The 18800-nt window shown below is 34.0% G+C and overlaps 1 protein-coding gene across 1 annotated transcript; it reads right to left on the reverse strand.

Annotated features, from left to right (window-relative positions):
- Nucleotides 1–40: 40 nt before the first annotated feature.
- On the reverse strand, nt 41–5354 carry LOC128549635 (uncharacterized). Its single transcript, XM_053526758.1, has 5 exons — nt 5225–5354; nt 3515–3592; nt 3006–3170; nt 1992–2183; nt 41–529 (listed from the first exon to the last, which is right to left on the reverse strand). Exons 1-5 carry the CDS (start codon nt 5316–5318, stop codon nt 387–389), a joined length of 672 nt encoding a protein of 223 aa, XP_053382733.1. The 5' UTR covers nt 5319–5354; the 3' UTR covers nt 41–386.
- Between the last annotated feature and the right edge of the window lie 13446 nt (nt 5355–18800).

An 18800-nucleotide genomic window follows, 5' to 3' on the forward strand; every position in this document is an offset into this window, starting at 1 on the left:
GCAAAATGGCAATTCGTACATTTTTTAATTAGGAGGAACACCGTCATCCAAATATAGTGATTAAGATGCCACATAAGTGCAGTGTCGACAATGTATGCGACTATTGAAACATTTCGGGACCAACGTGTCCGAGTGGTTAAGGTCGCTGGCTTCAAATCACTTACCCCTCATCGATGTGGGTTCGATCCTCAATCGGGGCGTTGAATTTTTCATGTGAGACAGCCATCCAGCTGGCGTACGGAAGACCGAAGGTTCTACCCAGGTGCCCGCTCGTGATAATGCACGGAGGGGCACGTGGGGTCTTCCCCCACCATCAAAGAAGCTGGTATGACTTATAATTTTGTTGGAGCGACGTTAAAATGAAACATTTCAGACGATAACCTTTGTCATTTTACGGAATCCTTACTTGAACAAATACGCCCCAAGTTACCTGAAAATCCAGTAGGACATGCAATAATATGTTCCCCTGGTGAAGATTTAATCCAAACATGTCCTTCACTGTCAGTAGTTTGCGGACAAGCAACGTCGTCTGGAAATATTAATTAAATAAGACATATGTATTTACATATATTATTCATAGTGCATTCAGCTTGTATCCATCTTGTTAAACACCCAACCACAACCTACTGATCAACATTTTCCCGAACATGAACTTCTAGGATAATCATTATGATACAGCCATGCTACAGTTTACAATATAAAGTCTGAGTTATCGTATTTTCACGGTTTATCTGCAACTTATTTAGCTTTTTTTCATCCAGTCAATCTTATTCAGTATATTTTAATGTTTAAAAAACAATGTTAGGTAAAAATCTTACACTGTTGAAACATAATGTGGTCTTAACCGAACTAATAAATCAAGTATTTTGCATACTGCAATAAAACATTTATATATCAAACACATGAATCTTTCTTCAAGAATGTCATTATGAATGTGTAACTGTTAAAAAGAAAGCAAAGCTTGTACTGTATTTCGAACGTATAATTACCATCATTAAAACACAATATTGTGTTGAGTCTTTAAATAAACACTTCAGGCATGCCATTGCCTTTAAGTGAGTTTTTCTTAACTTCTAACAGCACGAGTTAAGACTCTATTTTGCAATAATTCGATGCAACCACTTTATATCTACCATGGAACCACCAAAGGGTGCAGTTATTCTTTGGACTCATGTCTATAACCGGAAGCCTTCACAATTACTTAATATTTAAACGCCACACGTGTCTTGTCAATAACCATTTATTATATTAATTATTATAAGTAGTTACGAAAATATTGTATCTCATGCCAGTCACCGGAAGCATGCATGAAAAGCCGCGTGCCGCGCCGATAACCAGAAGTTAAAAACACCTCATTGAATAGCAATGACTTGCCAGATGTGTTTGTTTGCACTCGGACTATTTCCCTGTTGCCAATAAAGATTGTATCGTATCAATAAACATTTAAAACAATTTCTTGCCGTTTTATAAGTATATAATTATCAACTTATCAAACGGCAATGACTTGGATGTTGGCACTCTTTTAAGGTATCTTAGGTCCAAATTCAATACTTAAAAACATGAGCAATGACTTCTTATAGTTTATGTAAACATAAAATTAACAAAATTAACAAGTTTATTGTATTTACAGTACCATTCATTAGGTTTTAAGTGGTATACATTGTATACATGTAGAGATTCACACAAATTTAATGTGTACTACCACTACAAAACTGGCTGATATTTTAACAATCAACCATTACTACATGACATTTAACTATATTCAAATTTTGATTTTATATTTAGTAAAGGTAAATACAATTGATGAGGAATTTATGTATGTGAAGTAGATATCTGATGATATGATATTTCGGTAAAAGATGCCCATTGGATGTCTTTAAGCTATACTAAGGCGGTTCATCAAGCAGTATCTTTTAAATCATTCGATTTTTTTAAAACAGAGATCACATTACCTTCTTTGATGCACTCTAAGACAGAATCTGTCCACTTACCCGTATGCAAGCACTTTTGATATTTAGGTCCTGGTAGGTGATATAGCTTCTTGGGGGTTCGTTTTGAGGAGGCTGCGCTTTTGGTGCTTGGCATTCCCTGTTTGATATTTTTCTTTGTTTTTTTACACTCATAAGGCACTCTAATAATGTTGATAACATCTACATGGAGATGCGAAAAAAAGAGCTCACAACCTGAATTGATGCAAACAAAAAATAATCCGGCAATAGTTGACTGCAGGGAGTTTTCATCAACACGCCTCTTACATTATATATGACGATTAAAATGTTGCTTTTTATCATTTCCCACGCCATGTCTTTGAAATAGATTCAATAAAAACGTTAACTGGATACTTCTAATCGAAAAGAAGGAAGGCTTACGGCTAATAACACAACACAAAGCAAGATTACATTACATATAATGAGGAGGACATGTTAATGAGAAACCAAACATCCTACGTCAGTACTATTTGAAGGACGGAACACTAAGGTTTTAAAATGTGCCTAACCAAACTTAAATAATTCCTAAATTTTAAGATGACTAAGGAGATGACTGTATACAGATCAACGCACGCAGGAATCCAACTTCCTGCTTTTATTCAGAGTAAAGGGAATGTTAGGACAAAAAGCCTATAGTACCGTATAGAACAAAAAACATGTACAGTATAATATAGACTTAAGGAATTAGGTATCAGCCACTGTGATTCAAAGAAAAAATATGATAAACTATATGTTAATCGGGTACCAGTAAGTTATGAATCTGAGAACCGCTCTATTTAGATTGTTAATTTTGTCGAATCTTAGAAACAGAATTACACATGTTTCATTATTTCGTGGCAGTCAACAATGGTAATGCAGCCATTTCTAACCTTCGGGATGTGGCATAACCCACTCCAAGCACTTCTTCACAAACTGTACCTTGAAACCTTGAAATCAGTGTTTTCGTTTTTCTTTACATCTTTAATTGGTTATTTACATTCCATGCAAAGTTATGGATATTATTTGAAACATACACACCTTTTGGAACGCAGAGACGAACTGGATTACTCCAATTTTCACTGTTTAGACATGTCTGATTATTTTCTTCAAGTAATTTAGAACTTTTTCTTTCACAAGTAACGTTTACTTTATCAACATCAGTATCAATAATCCCGCCGTTCAGTGGTTGCATCATGAGACAATCTTTAAAAGAATAGAATGGTTCAGAAAGTCTTATTGTAGAAAAAATGAAATAAAATGATTTCACTAAATGAAAATGAATTTAACATAAGTGAAAAATATTTCCATAATAGAAGGAAGTGTGCTCATAAAGATAACGTATAAATAGTTACTGTAATTACATTTCATTACAAAGGGTTAAAAGAAAATTGTTTCGTACAAATAAATGACAGGGGAGAAACAGTTAATGACCTGTACGGCCTTAAAAGAGCACATGTCAGTTCTAGGAAATAACATTAATTTTCACCTAAAAGGAAATAATTCGGTATGTTTATCTATCCGTTTAACCATCTTAAAGGTATACATACAGCATTGTACATATGACGTATTTCTGTCACATGTTCTATTAGGACATTCAGTCCCAATCCAGAAATCGTCTTTACAAGCTGAAACAAATCAGTATTGTGTATATGAACAAGAGTTAACTTACATTTTGTGTTTATAATTGCGTCATACACATTTATACGTCAATCCTTTTTATTTACAATAACATAACTAATTCTCAAAAAGTGTCCATATTCTATCAGAAGTTTAAGTGTTTACACAACTGTCATAAACTATGTTTAAAAGAAGTATGTTAGTCTATTATATTATCAACATTTTTGTCTTTATTTGAATGCCAAATATGTATACCTATTACCAACTCGTTTCTATTCCCCGTTAAGTTACAATGGTCCTGCAAACGTCATTTTTATTCCATACACTTACGCCTAAATTTCATATTGGGTGCGTAGCATAATTTAATGCGTGTCGTGGAATTATTGTGCGGCTTTAGGAGCGCAAAATTCTTCCGCTAAAGAACGAGTGCATATTTCCGGATGCAAAGATCATAACTTTTTTATAGTATATGAATCTACACGTATCATGTAATGTTAACATAATGAATCTGTTATACAGCCTGAATGAGACCAAATAAAAGAGTTGATACAACGGCAATTATTTTCATGTTTCACGTTTGTTCGATGATAAAAACAAAATATATTCGATTATCGCACAGACTTTGTTTTTATTCATATTTATATGTCCAATAATCGAAGACATATTTCATAATCGAAGACATATTTGGTACAAATCTTTAAATGTGTGTCCAATAATCGAATACTTATAAAAATTCATGCTACTTTATGTGTTCGATAATCGAAGACATGTGTTTGTATCAAATATGTTTTAGATTATTGACCGTATCTATGCAGTAATGTATCTAACATGTTTCCGATTATTGGGCATATAAATAGTTGAATAATGTATGTGCGATAATCAAATACATTTTGTTTTTATCATCGAACAAACGTTACATGAAAATTATTAATTGTATGCGATTATCGTATAGAAATATTAACAACTAATCGCATATTTGTCCGATAATTGAACATATTAATATAAAAATCGAACATAGACACAAATCTACTACCATACATAATGGGGAAAAAAAATCTTGACATCACAAATTTGTTTAAGATATAGTATTTTTAGCCTATTGATTGAACTTGGCGTCTTGTGTTTCTATGACTTATCCACTAGCTCATCGCATTATCTAGGTGTTTCTGATAGGAAAACAAAAAGATCTGGGCCCAGTTGTTCAAAACTTTAACAGGCGATTAAGCTCACGGTTGGTAAACATTTAGAGTTATTTTTCGGCATTTCAGACGACTTTGAAAAACAAATGTATAATGTAAGAATTATGAACAATGAAAACTCTTTACAATAAAATTAAAACACAATACTAGTGTTTCTCACCAAGTCCAGTATTTTGAATCAAAATTTAACAGACGGTTAGTATAACAGCCGGTTAAAGTTTCGAACAACAGGCCCAAGGCCGTAAAGAGTTTACTATATGTTTAACAGACATTGCTAGGTTTTTCAATCACTTGAAGCATTATTTTCATCGAACTGTATGCCTTAAGAATGAAAGAACTAACATTTCGATGAACATCATAATCAAAGTCAAGAAACTACTTTAAGAGTGAACATTGTTACATTTTACGTTAAGTTTTTAATGGATATTGAAATGACAGTACCACAGATATCGCTGTTAAAGGTAGCACAACCAGCAAAATGTAGGCTTGTTCCAATCGTGACCAAAACCTGAATCTGGATCATAAGTAGCTGCATTCTGATCTGTTGTATGCTACCAATCGAACAATTCAGTTCCTTGAAAATAGTACTTAAAAGTAGTGTATATTTTTAATATGTGTGTCCGTACTTATTGAATCGTTCGCCCTGTTTGTTATCAATAATTTCTGAAAAAAAGGATCATATGTACACTGGATTGGTGATTCAGTGCATGTTTTAGTTGAATCGTTAAATGCAGATAAATATATTTTTCATAAAAAAAACCATAAAAATATGATTTTCATTCTATTTCACAACAGTTGTGTTCTTCCTTCATCAGATCGCATCTTTTTCACCGCATTTACTTTCGCTTGGTGCAAACATTAGTTTAAAGCGAATCTTATCTTTGGATCTAGTCTTTTTTTCCATTATTTATATGTATTGCTCTTGTTTGAATACTTCATCAACAGTATGGTATTATATTAAGCATGTAAGAGTTCTATGAATTAAATATTTCAATATATATATATATATATATATATATATATATATATATATATATATATATATATATATATATATATATATATATATATATATATATATCATAAAATGTCCTACCTTTTCAGATGTGGACGACCAGCAAGAATGATTGCAGAAGATAAAGATACAGATATATATAATAAACATCAAAGTTTTCAGTTGATATGAAAACTGCACAACTAATTGACACGATTCGTTAAAGATACTATAATAAGTCATCAAATAAGGAAAATTGTTTAATCTGAATCGGTATCCTTGCTCAAAGCTTCGCCCAATTAACTATACTATGGTGGCTGATTTCTGCCATTTCGTGTGTTCGTGTCGGCGAGGCGAAATGTCGAAGTAACAAAAAACACGAAAGGTCGAAATAATGGTTATTTGTCGTGTATTCGCCTTTCGACTTTCGAGGCGAATACACGAAGTAACGAAACATTGAAGGCGAAATAACGAAATTTCAGAGGCAAACACTCAAACTTTTGTGTTAATCACTTTTCGTGTCGGCGGGTATTAAAACTTCGTTATTTCGCCTTCAATGTTTCGTTACTTCGTGTATTCGCCTCGGAAGGCGAAGGGCGAACACAGAAAAATTGAGCTGTTTTCGACTTTTCGTTACTTCGACCCGCCGGCACGAACACACGACAAATTTTTCGTGTAGTGTCTGCCTGAATACACTATAATGGAACAAAATGGGGCGTAGTGTATATATGAATTTAACACCAGAACTGAAATACTTGAAGAGTAACAAATTTTATTGCATATGAAACATTTGCTATCATAAATTGAGAAGATCTTTTGTATAAATGTTAAAACACATTACCTAGATAGCATTCAAAGTTTTGGGCGGCGTAATGATATGCCCTATGAGACTGACAGAAACTTTATGTATGTACAAATTTAATACTAGTGATAAAATATCTACACAATGACATCTTTTGTGGAATATAAATCATTATCTTTCGTTTTGACAAATATTATTTTATGCATGGTAAAACATATTATTTTAATAGAATTTTCATTTCAGCAGCATATTGTGTAATTGTTATGCGCATTCGCTTTCAATGTTTCGTTACTTCGTGTATTCGCCTCGGAAGTCGAAAGGCGAACACACAACAAATATGCAGTTTTCGACCTTTCGTGTTTTCGTGTCTTCGACATTTCGACCCGCCGACACGAACAAAAATGCATTATTTCGACCTTTCGTGTTTTCGTTACTTCGACATTTGGCCTCGCCGACACGAACACACGAAATGGCAGAAATCAGTCACCATACTATATAGATAACTTGTTGTGTAAGCAGTGAATATCAAGCACGAACAGTCACTGTTTCCGCAAGCAATTTATAATAAAAAAAAACCCCGTAAAACTAGAACACAGAGACTTAGTGTTAGAGAGTTAATCTTGTGAGAACGCATACCAACGATATCTTCAATCTGAATAGACATAAAAAATCCGTAGTGTGCCTCTTGTTTTTGCATGTTGCCGGACTACTTTTATTTGATACGTGGGGGCCTTTGAGGTCTAGTGGTTGAAGTCGCTGACTTCAAATCACTTGCTCCTCATCGATGTGCGTTCGAGCCTCACTAGGGGCGTTGAATTTTTCATGTGAGGAAGCCATCCAGTTAGCTTTTGGAAGGTCGGTGTTCTACCCAGGTTCCCGATCGTGATGAAATAATGCACGGTCTTCCTCCACCATTAAAGCTGGAAAGTCGACATATGATTTATATAATTGTGTCGATGCGACGTTAAACCCAACAAACAAATTAGTTCATTTAATATATGTGACCAGACAGTTCTATAAATAGCGCACACAAAATTCAGTCCAGCAACAAAACGACAAGTAAAAGAGCGGAGGTATATAATAAAAGTGTCATTATATCGGAGATTTTGTATTTGGCTCTCATGGATCTTGCCAGGTCGGATCAACAAATAGCGGAAGTCTCTTTTTGGTTGATAGGCATACGTATATTGTTATAATTACCCGTAGTATGTCAGTATCGCAGTGATACTTTGCCCACAATTTCCCGTGCTAAACAACTTTAAAACTTGCATAATTCTAGAAGCGATAGTTTACAACGATAAGACGCTTATTAAAATACAGCGAATCGGTGAAGGTTCTGTAGAACTTTAAAGTATTGAAATTATGTGTCTCAGGTTGCATATTCTGGTGCAATTGTTATAAAGGATAACTCCGTCTGTAACGTGAATATCTAATTTTATTTGTTGTATTTTTCTCTCTCTTTTATATAAGAATGTAGGCCTAAATATTATCATGTTGTGGTTTTCCGTGTGTTCATATGATGTCTCACGATTTCCATATTTTGACAAATGGTAATGCCGCCCGTGCAGCCGCAGCGTTATTATTTCAGTTGAACCGTCGTACAATACAATTATTTCTGAAATGTATAAAACAAGTTATAGACTATATGCTTTGTTGAAACGTTTTCTGAAACATGGATTTCTACACATGGCGATCACTGAACAAAAACCGCATGAAAATAGCATGAAAATCCCATCTTAAGATAACCGCATGAGTAAGAAATGATCTAAGCTTTAAAATTTTCACGTGTTTTTAAACAGTATATACAACGTATTAGAGTCAGATACAATCCGACTAGGGATACCTGACAATGACGTCATATTGTGCTAACTTTCCAATGTTTACCTTATATTGTACTTGATTATTGATTCTTCCGGCAAGGAATTTTTTATTCAACTATATAGTTATCTTGATTTTCTAGTACTTCGCGAATTATGCGTACAGAATAAATTGTGTAGAAAACGTTCATCATTTCATTCCACATAAAATGGCTAAAATGGCTAAACTTGTAACGAGCTTTTGGAAAATAACGAGAAAGCAAAATTTATTCTAGAACACAATGGACTGACGGTGAGACAGGCATATGTTGCTTTAACGTTTGGTATACTTCATAATAAAATAAATGGTTAATGATTAAAAAAAGAGCAACAAGAAGAACATATAAAAACAACATTTTTCATAAATCAAGGAAATCAAATGTAACTGGTCTTTCAAACAATATATTAATATCTGCTACAAAACAATACATAAAATATACCTCGCATGTCACTGGTTTCGAACTTACATCACCTGCGTGACAAGAAGCCAACACATCCACTGGGCCATACCTTACTTAAAGCAAAGAGCTATAAGGATAATATTTTATTCTTCTTTGCTTAAAGTTTTACGTTTGATAAGGACAGATTTCTGTCTATTATAGATATACATCCGCTGGGAGACATACCGTGGTTATTTTTAAATAGTTTGTTGACAAGATGACGTCACTGTCAAACATTGTCGGTGGATTAGTTTGTTTTGTTGGGTTTAACGTCGCATCCACACAATTATAGATCATATGGCGACTTTCCAACTTTAATGGTGGGGGAAGACCACAGGTGCCTGTCCGTGCATTATTTCGTCACGAGCGGGTACCTGGGTAGAACCACTGACCTTCCGTAAGCCAGCTGGATGGCTTCCTTACATGCAGAATAAAACACTCCGAGTGAGATCTGTTCTTGCATCATTTTCTTTGATGTGTATTGTTCTATTTACTTGGACTGTCAAAACATGTTTTTGGCTTTTATGTTAATCTTACATAGGCGTGAACAGAATATAATGAAAGCCAGGATCAAGTTTTGACAGCTCAAATAAATCAGTAAATGTACTAATGTGGTCTATAGATATGACATTATAGAATTTCATAAATAAAACTATGTTAAAATACTTCGACATTAAGTATAAATTACTCCTCTAACATTATACAAATACTGCATTCCTTAGTGGGTGATATGAAAAATGTTAATCGCGAAATATATAAATATCGACTGAGGCACTGGCACCAGACCAGAAAGAAATGCCTCTGTACATGTTACACCCTACCCGTAGGTATAATATAACCATGGTCATGAAAGGGAAAATACACGTTTCAATCGCGCATTTCTCACCTAAAACGTGCAGTTCGGTAAACGTGTACTTCTGATATTGAAAAAGTGGTAATTTATCTTCCATTGTGTACCGGTCACATTTCTTCAGTATTTCTTATTCTAGAGAAAAAAATGCGTAGTTTATAGTTTCATCAACATCACACAGAAAAATCAAAGCTCTGAGAGGACTGTAGGGAAGCGAAGCTGAACCAGTATGCATTTAAATAGAGAACCAGACAAGAAAAGATGTTACTCTAATCATATTCTGGGGGCCTCCATAGCCGAGTGATTAAGGTCGCTGACTTCAAATCACTTGCCCCACATCAATGTGGGTTCGCGCCTCACTCGGAACGTGGAAATCTAAACGTAAGGAAATCCATCCAGCTGGCTAACGGAAGCTCGATTGTTCTAACCAGGTGCCCGCTCGTGATGTAATAATGCACGGAGGGGCACCTATGGTCTTCCTCCACCATCAAAGTTGGAAAGACGCAAAATGACCTATAATTGTGACACTGCAGGAGGGCGTAGGTTAAAACCCCACTAGGACCATACTTTTATTCATTATATTTGTTGTTTCAATTAAAATATTTTTATTCATGATACAGAAGGGTGAAGGTTAAGACATCTTTGAAAATACAGAGCTACATTTGGTAAAAGTTCTTTATTTTTTCTGTTGAAGGAATGTAGGTAGGTTTTACTTCTGCACTATGATTATTTTTGAATGCAGAGAGCAAGGTATTATTTTTTCAATATATGATAGTTATATTCAGTATATACAATATTTATTACTTTCAGCATTTGTGAGAACGTTTCTAAAACGAATTTGTATAGTACAATATTACAAATAAATAACAAGCAAACAAACTGCTGTTAAATGGAACGGGTACGGTACGGGGATTAGCAACAAACGTTAAATCAAATAATATTATTAGTTTTTATTGTAAATTTAAACATTATTTATGTAGCAAAATATAACATTTAAGCTGTTTCGGTATACAAATCGTAGAATGTGGTCATTTGTTTCTTCTCGCGTAACTATGGCAATTCCACATAGCACTCTTACCTGCCCTAAACCTATAGCAACTTATCTAGGAGAATTTAGGTTTAAAACTTAAGCTTCCCCTTTACATTAATCGTATTCTGTTTTCATTATTTATTGTATTATATGCAAAAATCATACCTAGTAAAAGTAATACTTTTATTTAACATATAATCTATAATGCGCAGTATAATTCATATCGACATTTTTTATGAATGAAACTGCTCGGATTTGTTTAAATGAGCTATTTATAGACCGAGGTCATAACCTATAACAAAGTGGTTCCTAGAATCCCGTCTGCGTTTAAACAACATAAACATTATCTAAGTGTTTCGATTAAATTTCAGTTCGATGTATATTTTTGTTAAATACGTCTTACATTTCGCATGATTTATTAGCTTTATCTCTGCATATTACATATTTTGTGTATTCTGTCATTGAGTTTTACCTTACTAAAGAGGAAAAAGTTCCATTTATACAGATATTTCATTCACAGGGGGCGAATTGATTTACCTTCGTTATGTAAATTTTCTAACGCTATCTGAAAGGATAACAGAGGGCTTCCATATTTTTCATTTAAAATCGTAAATGTTCACATCTATTGCATATGCTATATAAATGGTATCGATCTGTTTAATCTCAGACCAATAAATTTCATAGAAGCACTGAACTACTTTTATAGCGTATGAACGGAGAAAGGAAGTAACAGCATTTGTGTCGCCAGTGTCGGTATAGGTAATTTGGCGACTTTGGGAACTGCCCTGGTGAAGTTCTGGTCTAGATTACAAAAATATTCTGATTGTTTGAAGCGAAAATGTAGGTCAGCCGTGACGGTCGTTTAACTACGCGTGTTCGCTTAAATGTGTATATGTAGCATAAACGTGCAATGTGAATAAAATTAACAGAGCAGGTGTATACCAATGTATGACTTCAAAATTATTTCTTTTGAGTTTTATTGTATAACTGTGACTATTTTGCATTAAGTTTTTGTTTGTTTACATTTCGCCGTATATGTGCACACTGCTGTGCTCTCTAGACCGGATGTTCATTAGTGAAGTTTACGCAAGAGTTTTCTGTAACGTTGACGAAAGCATAAAATGTGTGGAGTATCTCTGCAATATGAAACATTGAGACAATGTGACTGGTGCACGAAAGAAGATAAATTACCTCCAAAATATAATGCGCCCATCCAAATGAATTCTTACATCTATTAAAATCATAGATATTAAACTAATAAGATATATGTGCCTTTATATAACATCTCTGAGAAAACTACGAAAACTTGCGCTTGCCAATTTATTTGGGGTTGATTCTTCGAATGCAGCAATATCATATTCGTCACTAGATATAGATTGTCTTACATTTCTTTGCACGATAAACTAATTCGTTTTCATTTTCAGGTATCTGAAGCGAGTGAATAGATCTGTTAAGCAATATACGTCAATAAAAGTGTAAAGTTCTGGAAAATAAATATAAAATCAGAAGTTTTGCTGCGGTTAGACACACCAACAGAGGCAGCTATATTAACAAAGGCAATGACCATAAAAATAATTTTCAATTGTTTTAGTCTGTAACAGACTTTGTCAAATTTTAACATAATAATTCATATAAACAATAAAAGTCAACATCGGTATGTTACTGGGAAAAAATATGTTTAGGTAAGACCATCAAATCAACATAGATTGTTATTAAGTGACAATACTTATATTACATATTCATAGTTTTAGATTATTCTACTATGCAAAGATCATTATCATAATTTGAGACAAATATCGTATAATATGAGCCGCGCCATGAGAAAACCAGCATAGTGGGTTTGCGACCAGCATGGATCCAGACCAGCCTGCGCATCCGCGCAGTCTGGTCAGGCTCCATGCTGTTCGCTTTTAAAGCCTATTGGAATTGGAGAAACTGTTAGCGAACAGCATGGATCCTGACCAGACTGCGCGGATGCGCAGGCTGGTCTGGATCCATGCTGGTCGCAAAGCCACTATGTTGGTTTTCTCATGGCACGGCTCATATAAATAACGTAAGAAAATAGACATAAAAGAAACATAAGCATACAGTTTCTGAAAATGGGAACACATTAGCTAAATCATACCAAAAGAAACAAGATCTTTTACTGCAAATAAAAGCTAAATTGTTATAATGTGCAACAGTATTTAAGATAATGTAACAGAAATATTCATGTAAATAAAGTACTGAAATCAGCATAAGCACACAGCAGAAGCAACGAATATATGTAGGTTGGACAAAAAACGGAAACTCCTTCAGGTGGCAGTAAAGACAGTTTGAAATTATTCAGAAATGCAAATTTGTTATCCTCATTTCAAAGGAAATTCTCATGTCAATAGTGTATGTTACATATTTTGACAGAAATACGTACTCATATCAATAATGTACAGCAAATGTTTGAAGGAGATCAAATATATGCAGGTAATCAAATCTATAACATAGAATGTAACAAAACAAAATAATAGCAGACTCAGTTTGACTGAGTCTGTCCATGAAAAGTGCAACGCTCCTCACCCCAAGCACCATCTTAAGCTGAATTCTATTGCACAGATATTGACTGGACTCTATGATCCCAAAGGATGAAAAAATATATTAACAAAGAATCCAAGTACGTGAAGACTTTTTACAGCCACCACATGGCACTTAAATATTGCTGTTGTGATAGAAAATCAAATTATAAGAACAATCTCTTGGAAGCATAGAATGCAACCAAGCAATATAATAGCAGGCTTGGTTAGATTGAGTCTGTTCGTGAGAAGTTATGGAAAGTACGACACTCCTCATGCCCCATCAGTCGGAATAAGCGAAATACTATTACAAAGCGGAATTCTATCACACAGATATTGAATGAATACTTTTATCCGAAGTGACCAACAACTGTAACAACTCTGAATCCAATTAAAAGGAGATTTTTATGGCCGCCACGCGGAACTTGAGATTACTGTTGTGATAGTAAATCAAATTTATAAGAAAATGCTTTGGAACCATTGGATGTAACCAAGCAAAATGAGAGCCGACTCGATTTGAATGCGTTTGCACACATATGCACACATACGTAGGCAGCCATTTAGATTGCTGATTTGACTATCTCTCACCCCGGTGCGAGCAAGATTAACCCGGACTGTGTCGGAAATCTAAACGAATGCTTAGCCGGTAGCTGATGGAGAAACGGCGTCATCTGGAAAGGTAAACGAATTGGCCTACTATTCAAACCTATTCCTTGTAAGGTAACTATTTCTTAATACTGTCATGCTCTGAAAAAGCTTGGAAGTTTGCCTTATTCACAGTGGGTCATACTGAACTAGATGACAAATCGATTTGGGGCCCGCATGAAGATAAATATTTGTCAAAATATTATGTCCAACTTTACTCTGTTTTGAAACCTAATCTCCAGTACATTATTACAATGCAGTATGAATCATCCTGATGCGCAGGCTGGTCTGGGTCCATGCTGGTTGCAAAATGCATTATGTTGGTTTTCTCATGGTGCGGCTCAATAATGATTTTATACCTTGTACTTTGTAGTGTGATATTAGGATACATAATTGTACCAAGGTTAAATGAAAATAAAGATATGGCCCGGAACAGACATAAGTCAATTACACATCCAAATATCACTATTTAAACCATGTTATTTATTGATGGATTTTGTTGGGTTTAACGTCGCACCGACACAGTTATAGGTCATATGGCGACTTCCCAGCTTTTATGTTGGAGGAAGACCTCAGATGCCTAAACCATGTTTAAGTTTGGAAGGTTTTCGACCTAGTTTGAGCCCATATGTCAATGAAATATAGACATACCCTAAATGAAAGTATAGTTATGACCAAGATTGGGTACCTGCACAAATCTAGATTTTGAGGAGAGGTCATAGAAGGAGACCGGGAAGTATTCAAACTTAGAATATTTCACTATTTTGACCATATCTGGAAGGTTTTCGACCTAGTTCGAGTCCCTACCACATGAATATACTATACATGCAAATGGCGGTATATATCCTGGATACAGTTTGAAATCTAGAGTAGCTCTAGAGGCTATGGTAGGTCATACATTGATGTACGGTAGTATATGTTCAAGTCCCTACATGTTCGGTACTATATGTGGATTTGTTGATAAATGATTCCACTTCGAAGAGTCAAAAGTCGACCATTATTTTTTTGGCCTTTGACAGACGGACAGACGCTCAAAGTTTGTGAATAAAAGGGAAAGATAGTAACTCAAAATTTCGAGTTACGTAAGTCGGAAATTTGAGTTACTAACTCGAAATTTCGACTTATTACCTCGAAATTTCGGGTTAGTAACTCGAATTTTCGACTTATGTAACTCGAAATTTCGACTTATTAACTCGAAATTTCGGGTTACTAACTCGAAAATTCGAGTTACCAACTTGAAAATTCGAGTATCCAACTTGAAATTTCGAGTTACTAACTCGAAATTTCAAGTTAATAAAAAAACGCATCTGGCACTAATGCTCTTCCGTACCTTTCCGTGAGATCATTCGCAGAAAGCATAAACGAAATGGCGTCGTTCGAAAAAATCCTTTTAGAAGTGGACACCAAAATGTAAGAAACAACATTATATGATAGGTAATACAAATTTTTCTGTCGATAAAAATTAAAAACTGAATCGAAACGACCATAGGCTTTTTTCCTGGATTAAATGATATTTCAAAGAAAAGATCAGGAACTATATTTTTATCAGAAATCGAGTTATAATTTAAAGCGGGCGAGTATTTTGGCTGTGCTGTTTAGATGTTGAGAAGATCAATATCCTGACATTTGTTTCAATTTTCTGATACACGTGGAAAGCTAACCACTTACTTTTGAAAGCAAGCTACTGTCAAAATGTAAATATAAGAAATGAATGCTATTTTGTGCGATTATACGGGTATATACCACATTTGAACTTGCGAATAATTCAAGCATGGCTAGCGCGATTCGCGGATTTGCATGCAGACCCAATGTAGTTTATACCTGTCCAAACGCACAAAAATAGCATGCAGTGTTGTTCTTGAATTTTAATGATATATGTTTCTGGACACATGTATTTGAAAGAAGTCATTATGAGAATAAATCTCTGATACATCCGTAGGTGGGAAATTGAGAATGACGTAACCGTAAAGGCATGTTAACCATGAACAAAAAGATCACAAACATAAAACATAGTAATAGTTTATTCAGTTGTCCAATGAAGTTGTACTACATACATTAGTGTTCAAAGACAATCATATTAAATGCATGTACTTGGGCAATCTAATTGCATATGAAGACAACACACTAATGATATACTATTCATTGTTAAAGATAATAGTTAAGCACAAATATAATTCATAAAATAGTATTTCCAAACACATTATGAAAATAAATAAAACAAATAAAAACATGTTTAAACAATGATGTATGCTGTCTTATTGATACTGGAAAATTGACAGTCTCCGCTCCCTAACTTGAATAATTCTTATCCAATGTTCACCATTCTTGATCATAATGTTTAATTGGCATAATATATCGGATAAGTTTTGATCGCCATTCTGAGTTATGGCCCTTGCATTACTTAAAGTCGACAAGATTTACATTTTCCGCTTAATAAATTAAGAATAGATACATGGGCATATTATCTTGGCCGAGTGCGATAACCAGGTGGATTGTCTTTGCAGCTTTTGAGTAGTCAAAATTGAGAAAATTGACAACTAGTCTGCTCAATAGGTAGGGTATTTTAAATGTCAAAAGTATTTTTCTCTGACGTGTGTATAGTGCGACAGTTTGCAGCTCTTGTTCTTTGATGTTGTTAGAAGTTTCAACTTAGCGGATTGAATCAGAATCACTCAAAATATTTTGAAAGACAACGGAAGAATATAGATTAATACTGATTCGGTGAAACCACACGAATGGCAAATAAGCTTGCGCATGCCTAACGCAGAAATAAAATTAGAGATGCCTCACAGGATTTTGATTAAACAGTGATGGATGAGAAAGTTTTTACTTTCTATCTCTTCTGATTACGTTTACACGTTACAATTATCTTTTTATTTTAGTATCTCAATATTTTTCTTCATTGCACGCATTCATGTCTACAAGAAAGAAAGTAACACAATACAACCAAAAATACTTTACTGAAAAATAATCTTAATCAAACTTTTTTCTGAATTGATGGAGTCATTAAACTGAACAATTTAATCTTAAGTAAAAAAATATATATATACAGATAAATGATTAAATCATGATAATCTTTCTAATTCAATAATTTGCAAAAAGGAAAACAGCAAAACTTCTTTAACATCTTTTACACTGTACATGAATACAATGATACATAATAAATGAAAAATACACACAAAAAATAACAAACAAACAAACATTACAGCATTTACAGTAACAACATACCTGAAAATGTGCTGATATGATACATTCACACTAAACGGGCACACCACAAGAGTAATGACATTTTTCGGAATTGCGAATGCACATTCATTTGTTAGCAATTGTATTCCAAAAATAAACATCATGTTCTGTCAGTTTCATACACAAAATGTACTTCATTACAAAAAAAAAAAAAAAAAAAAAAAAAAAAAAAAAAAAAACACACACACACTGACTTGTATTTGATGATCTAGATTCGAAGACAGCTTAAATAACCATCACAGCTCCAACCATAACAGAAGTAATCATTGTTGCAATACTAAATAATGAATACATCTGTAGGCGGACAGTTCAGAATGACGTAACTGTAAAGGCAGGTCAACCACGAACAAACATAAAACATACTAATCCCCAATGATAACGTGATTCCCGCCGAAATGCGAGGACGAGTCTAATTCATGATAACTGATGAAATAACAATTTATTATGCCTGCACATTGCTTGACAAGCAAATATTACTATTTGTTATATTTTAAATATCAACTCAATATATGGCAACATAGCTCAATTGGGTAAAAGACAGACAAGAATTGGATATAAGGGAATCGTTTTGTGGGTTCGAATCCTCATGAGGGTTTTTTCAGATTTTTTTTGTTTGTTTTTCCTATTCGTTTTCATTTTGGCTTCCGTATTTTGTTTCTTTCTTTGACGTGTCTTTATATAACACAATGGTATGTTCTTTCATGATTTGCATGGCTGAAGTACATGCATTTAATCAATATCATCTTTTATTATAATAAACTATTCTGATCTGCAATATCGCCTTTAGATACCTCTCTGTCGTGTTGTCACACAGCTCATGAAGGAATCTCAATTTTCATGCAAAAGTGAAATAAAAATTAAATGTCGATGCTGAGTTTCGAACCCACACGGCAAAAGATCTATTGAACATGGACCCAATGCTTTACCACTGACCTAATTGGTAATTGGTACAAAATCTAGAAATATTTAGATCGTAACATGTTAGAAAAATGTTGAATTCCCTATGTTCCATTTTAATCTATTTATAGTCATGTTTGTAAATATCAAGTTATCGTTGGGGCATAGTACTGTACTAAGTACATACATTAGTGTTTAAAGACAATCTCACTATATACATGTACTTGGGCTATCTACTTTCATATGAAGACAACCCATTAATGATATACTAGTCATTGTTAAAGATGATAGCTTAGCACAAATACACTGTAATGCATAAAATAGTAATTCCAAACACATTCACATTATGAAAAACTAAAAAAGTTCAAACAATGATGTATGCTGTCTTATTGATATTGGAAAATGCGAAAAATGACAGTCTCTGCTTCTTAATTTGAGTAATTCTTATCCAATGTTCACCATTCGTCATCATAAAATGTTTAATTGGCATAATATATCGGACAAGTTTGATAACTAGCCAGAAATTGACAGCCATTCTGAGTTATGGCCCTTGAATTACTTAAAGTTGACAAGATTTATAGTGTCCGTTTAATAAGTTAAGAAGGTCAAATGTTCACCAAAATTAGCCAGAATATTCATGGACATATTATCTTGGCCAAGTTCGATAACCAGGAGGATAGCCTTTGCTGCTATAGAGAAAATTGACAATTA

The sequence above is a fragment of the Mercenaria mercenaria genome, chromosome 16, assembly GCF_021730395.1.
Source record: "Mercenaria mercenaria strain notata chromosome 16, MADL_Memer_1, whole genome shotgun sequence".
Classification (NCBI taxonomy): Eukaryota; Metazoa; Mollusca; class Bivalvia; order Venerida; family Veneridae; genus Mercenaria; species Mercenaria mercenaria.

What these genes read in the sequence shown, in the direction of transcription:
- LOC128549635 (XM_053526758.1), bottom strand. Translation starts at nt 5,318, where the DNA reads ATGCAGCTACTTATGATCCAGATTCAGGTTTTGGTCACGATTGGAACA. An exon ending in TCGTCTCTGCGTTCCAAAAG is followed by an intron (nt 2,184 to 3,005) that starts GTGTGTATGTTT and finishes GCATCAATTCAG; the next exon opens with GTTGTGAGCTCTTTTTTTCG. An exon ending in TCAAAAGTGCTTGCATACGG is followed by an intron (nt 530 to 1,991) that starts GTAAGTGGACAG and finishes TAATATTTCCAG; the next exon opens with ACGACGTTGCTTGTCCGCAA.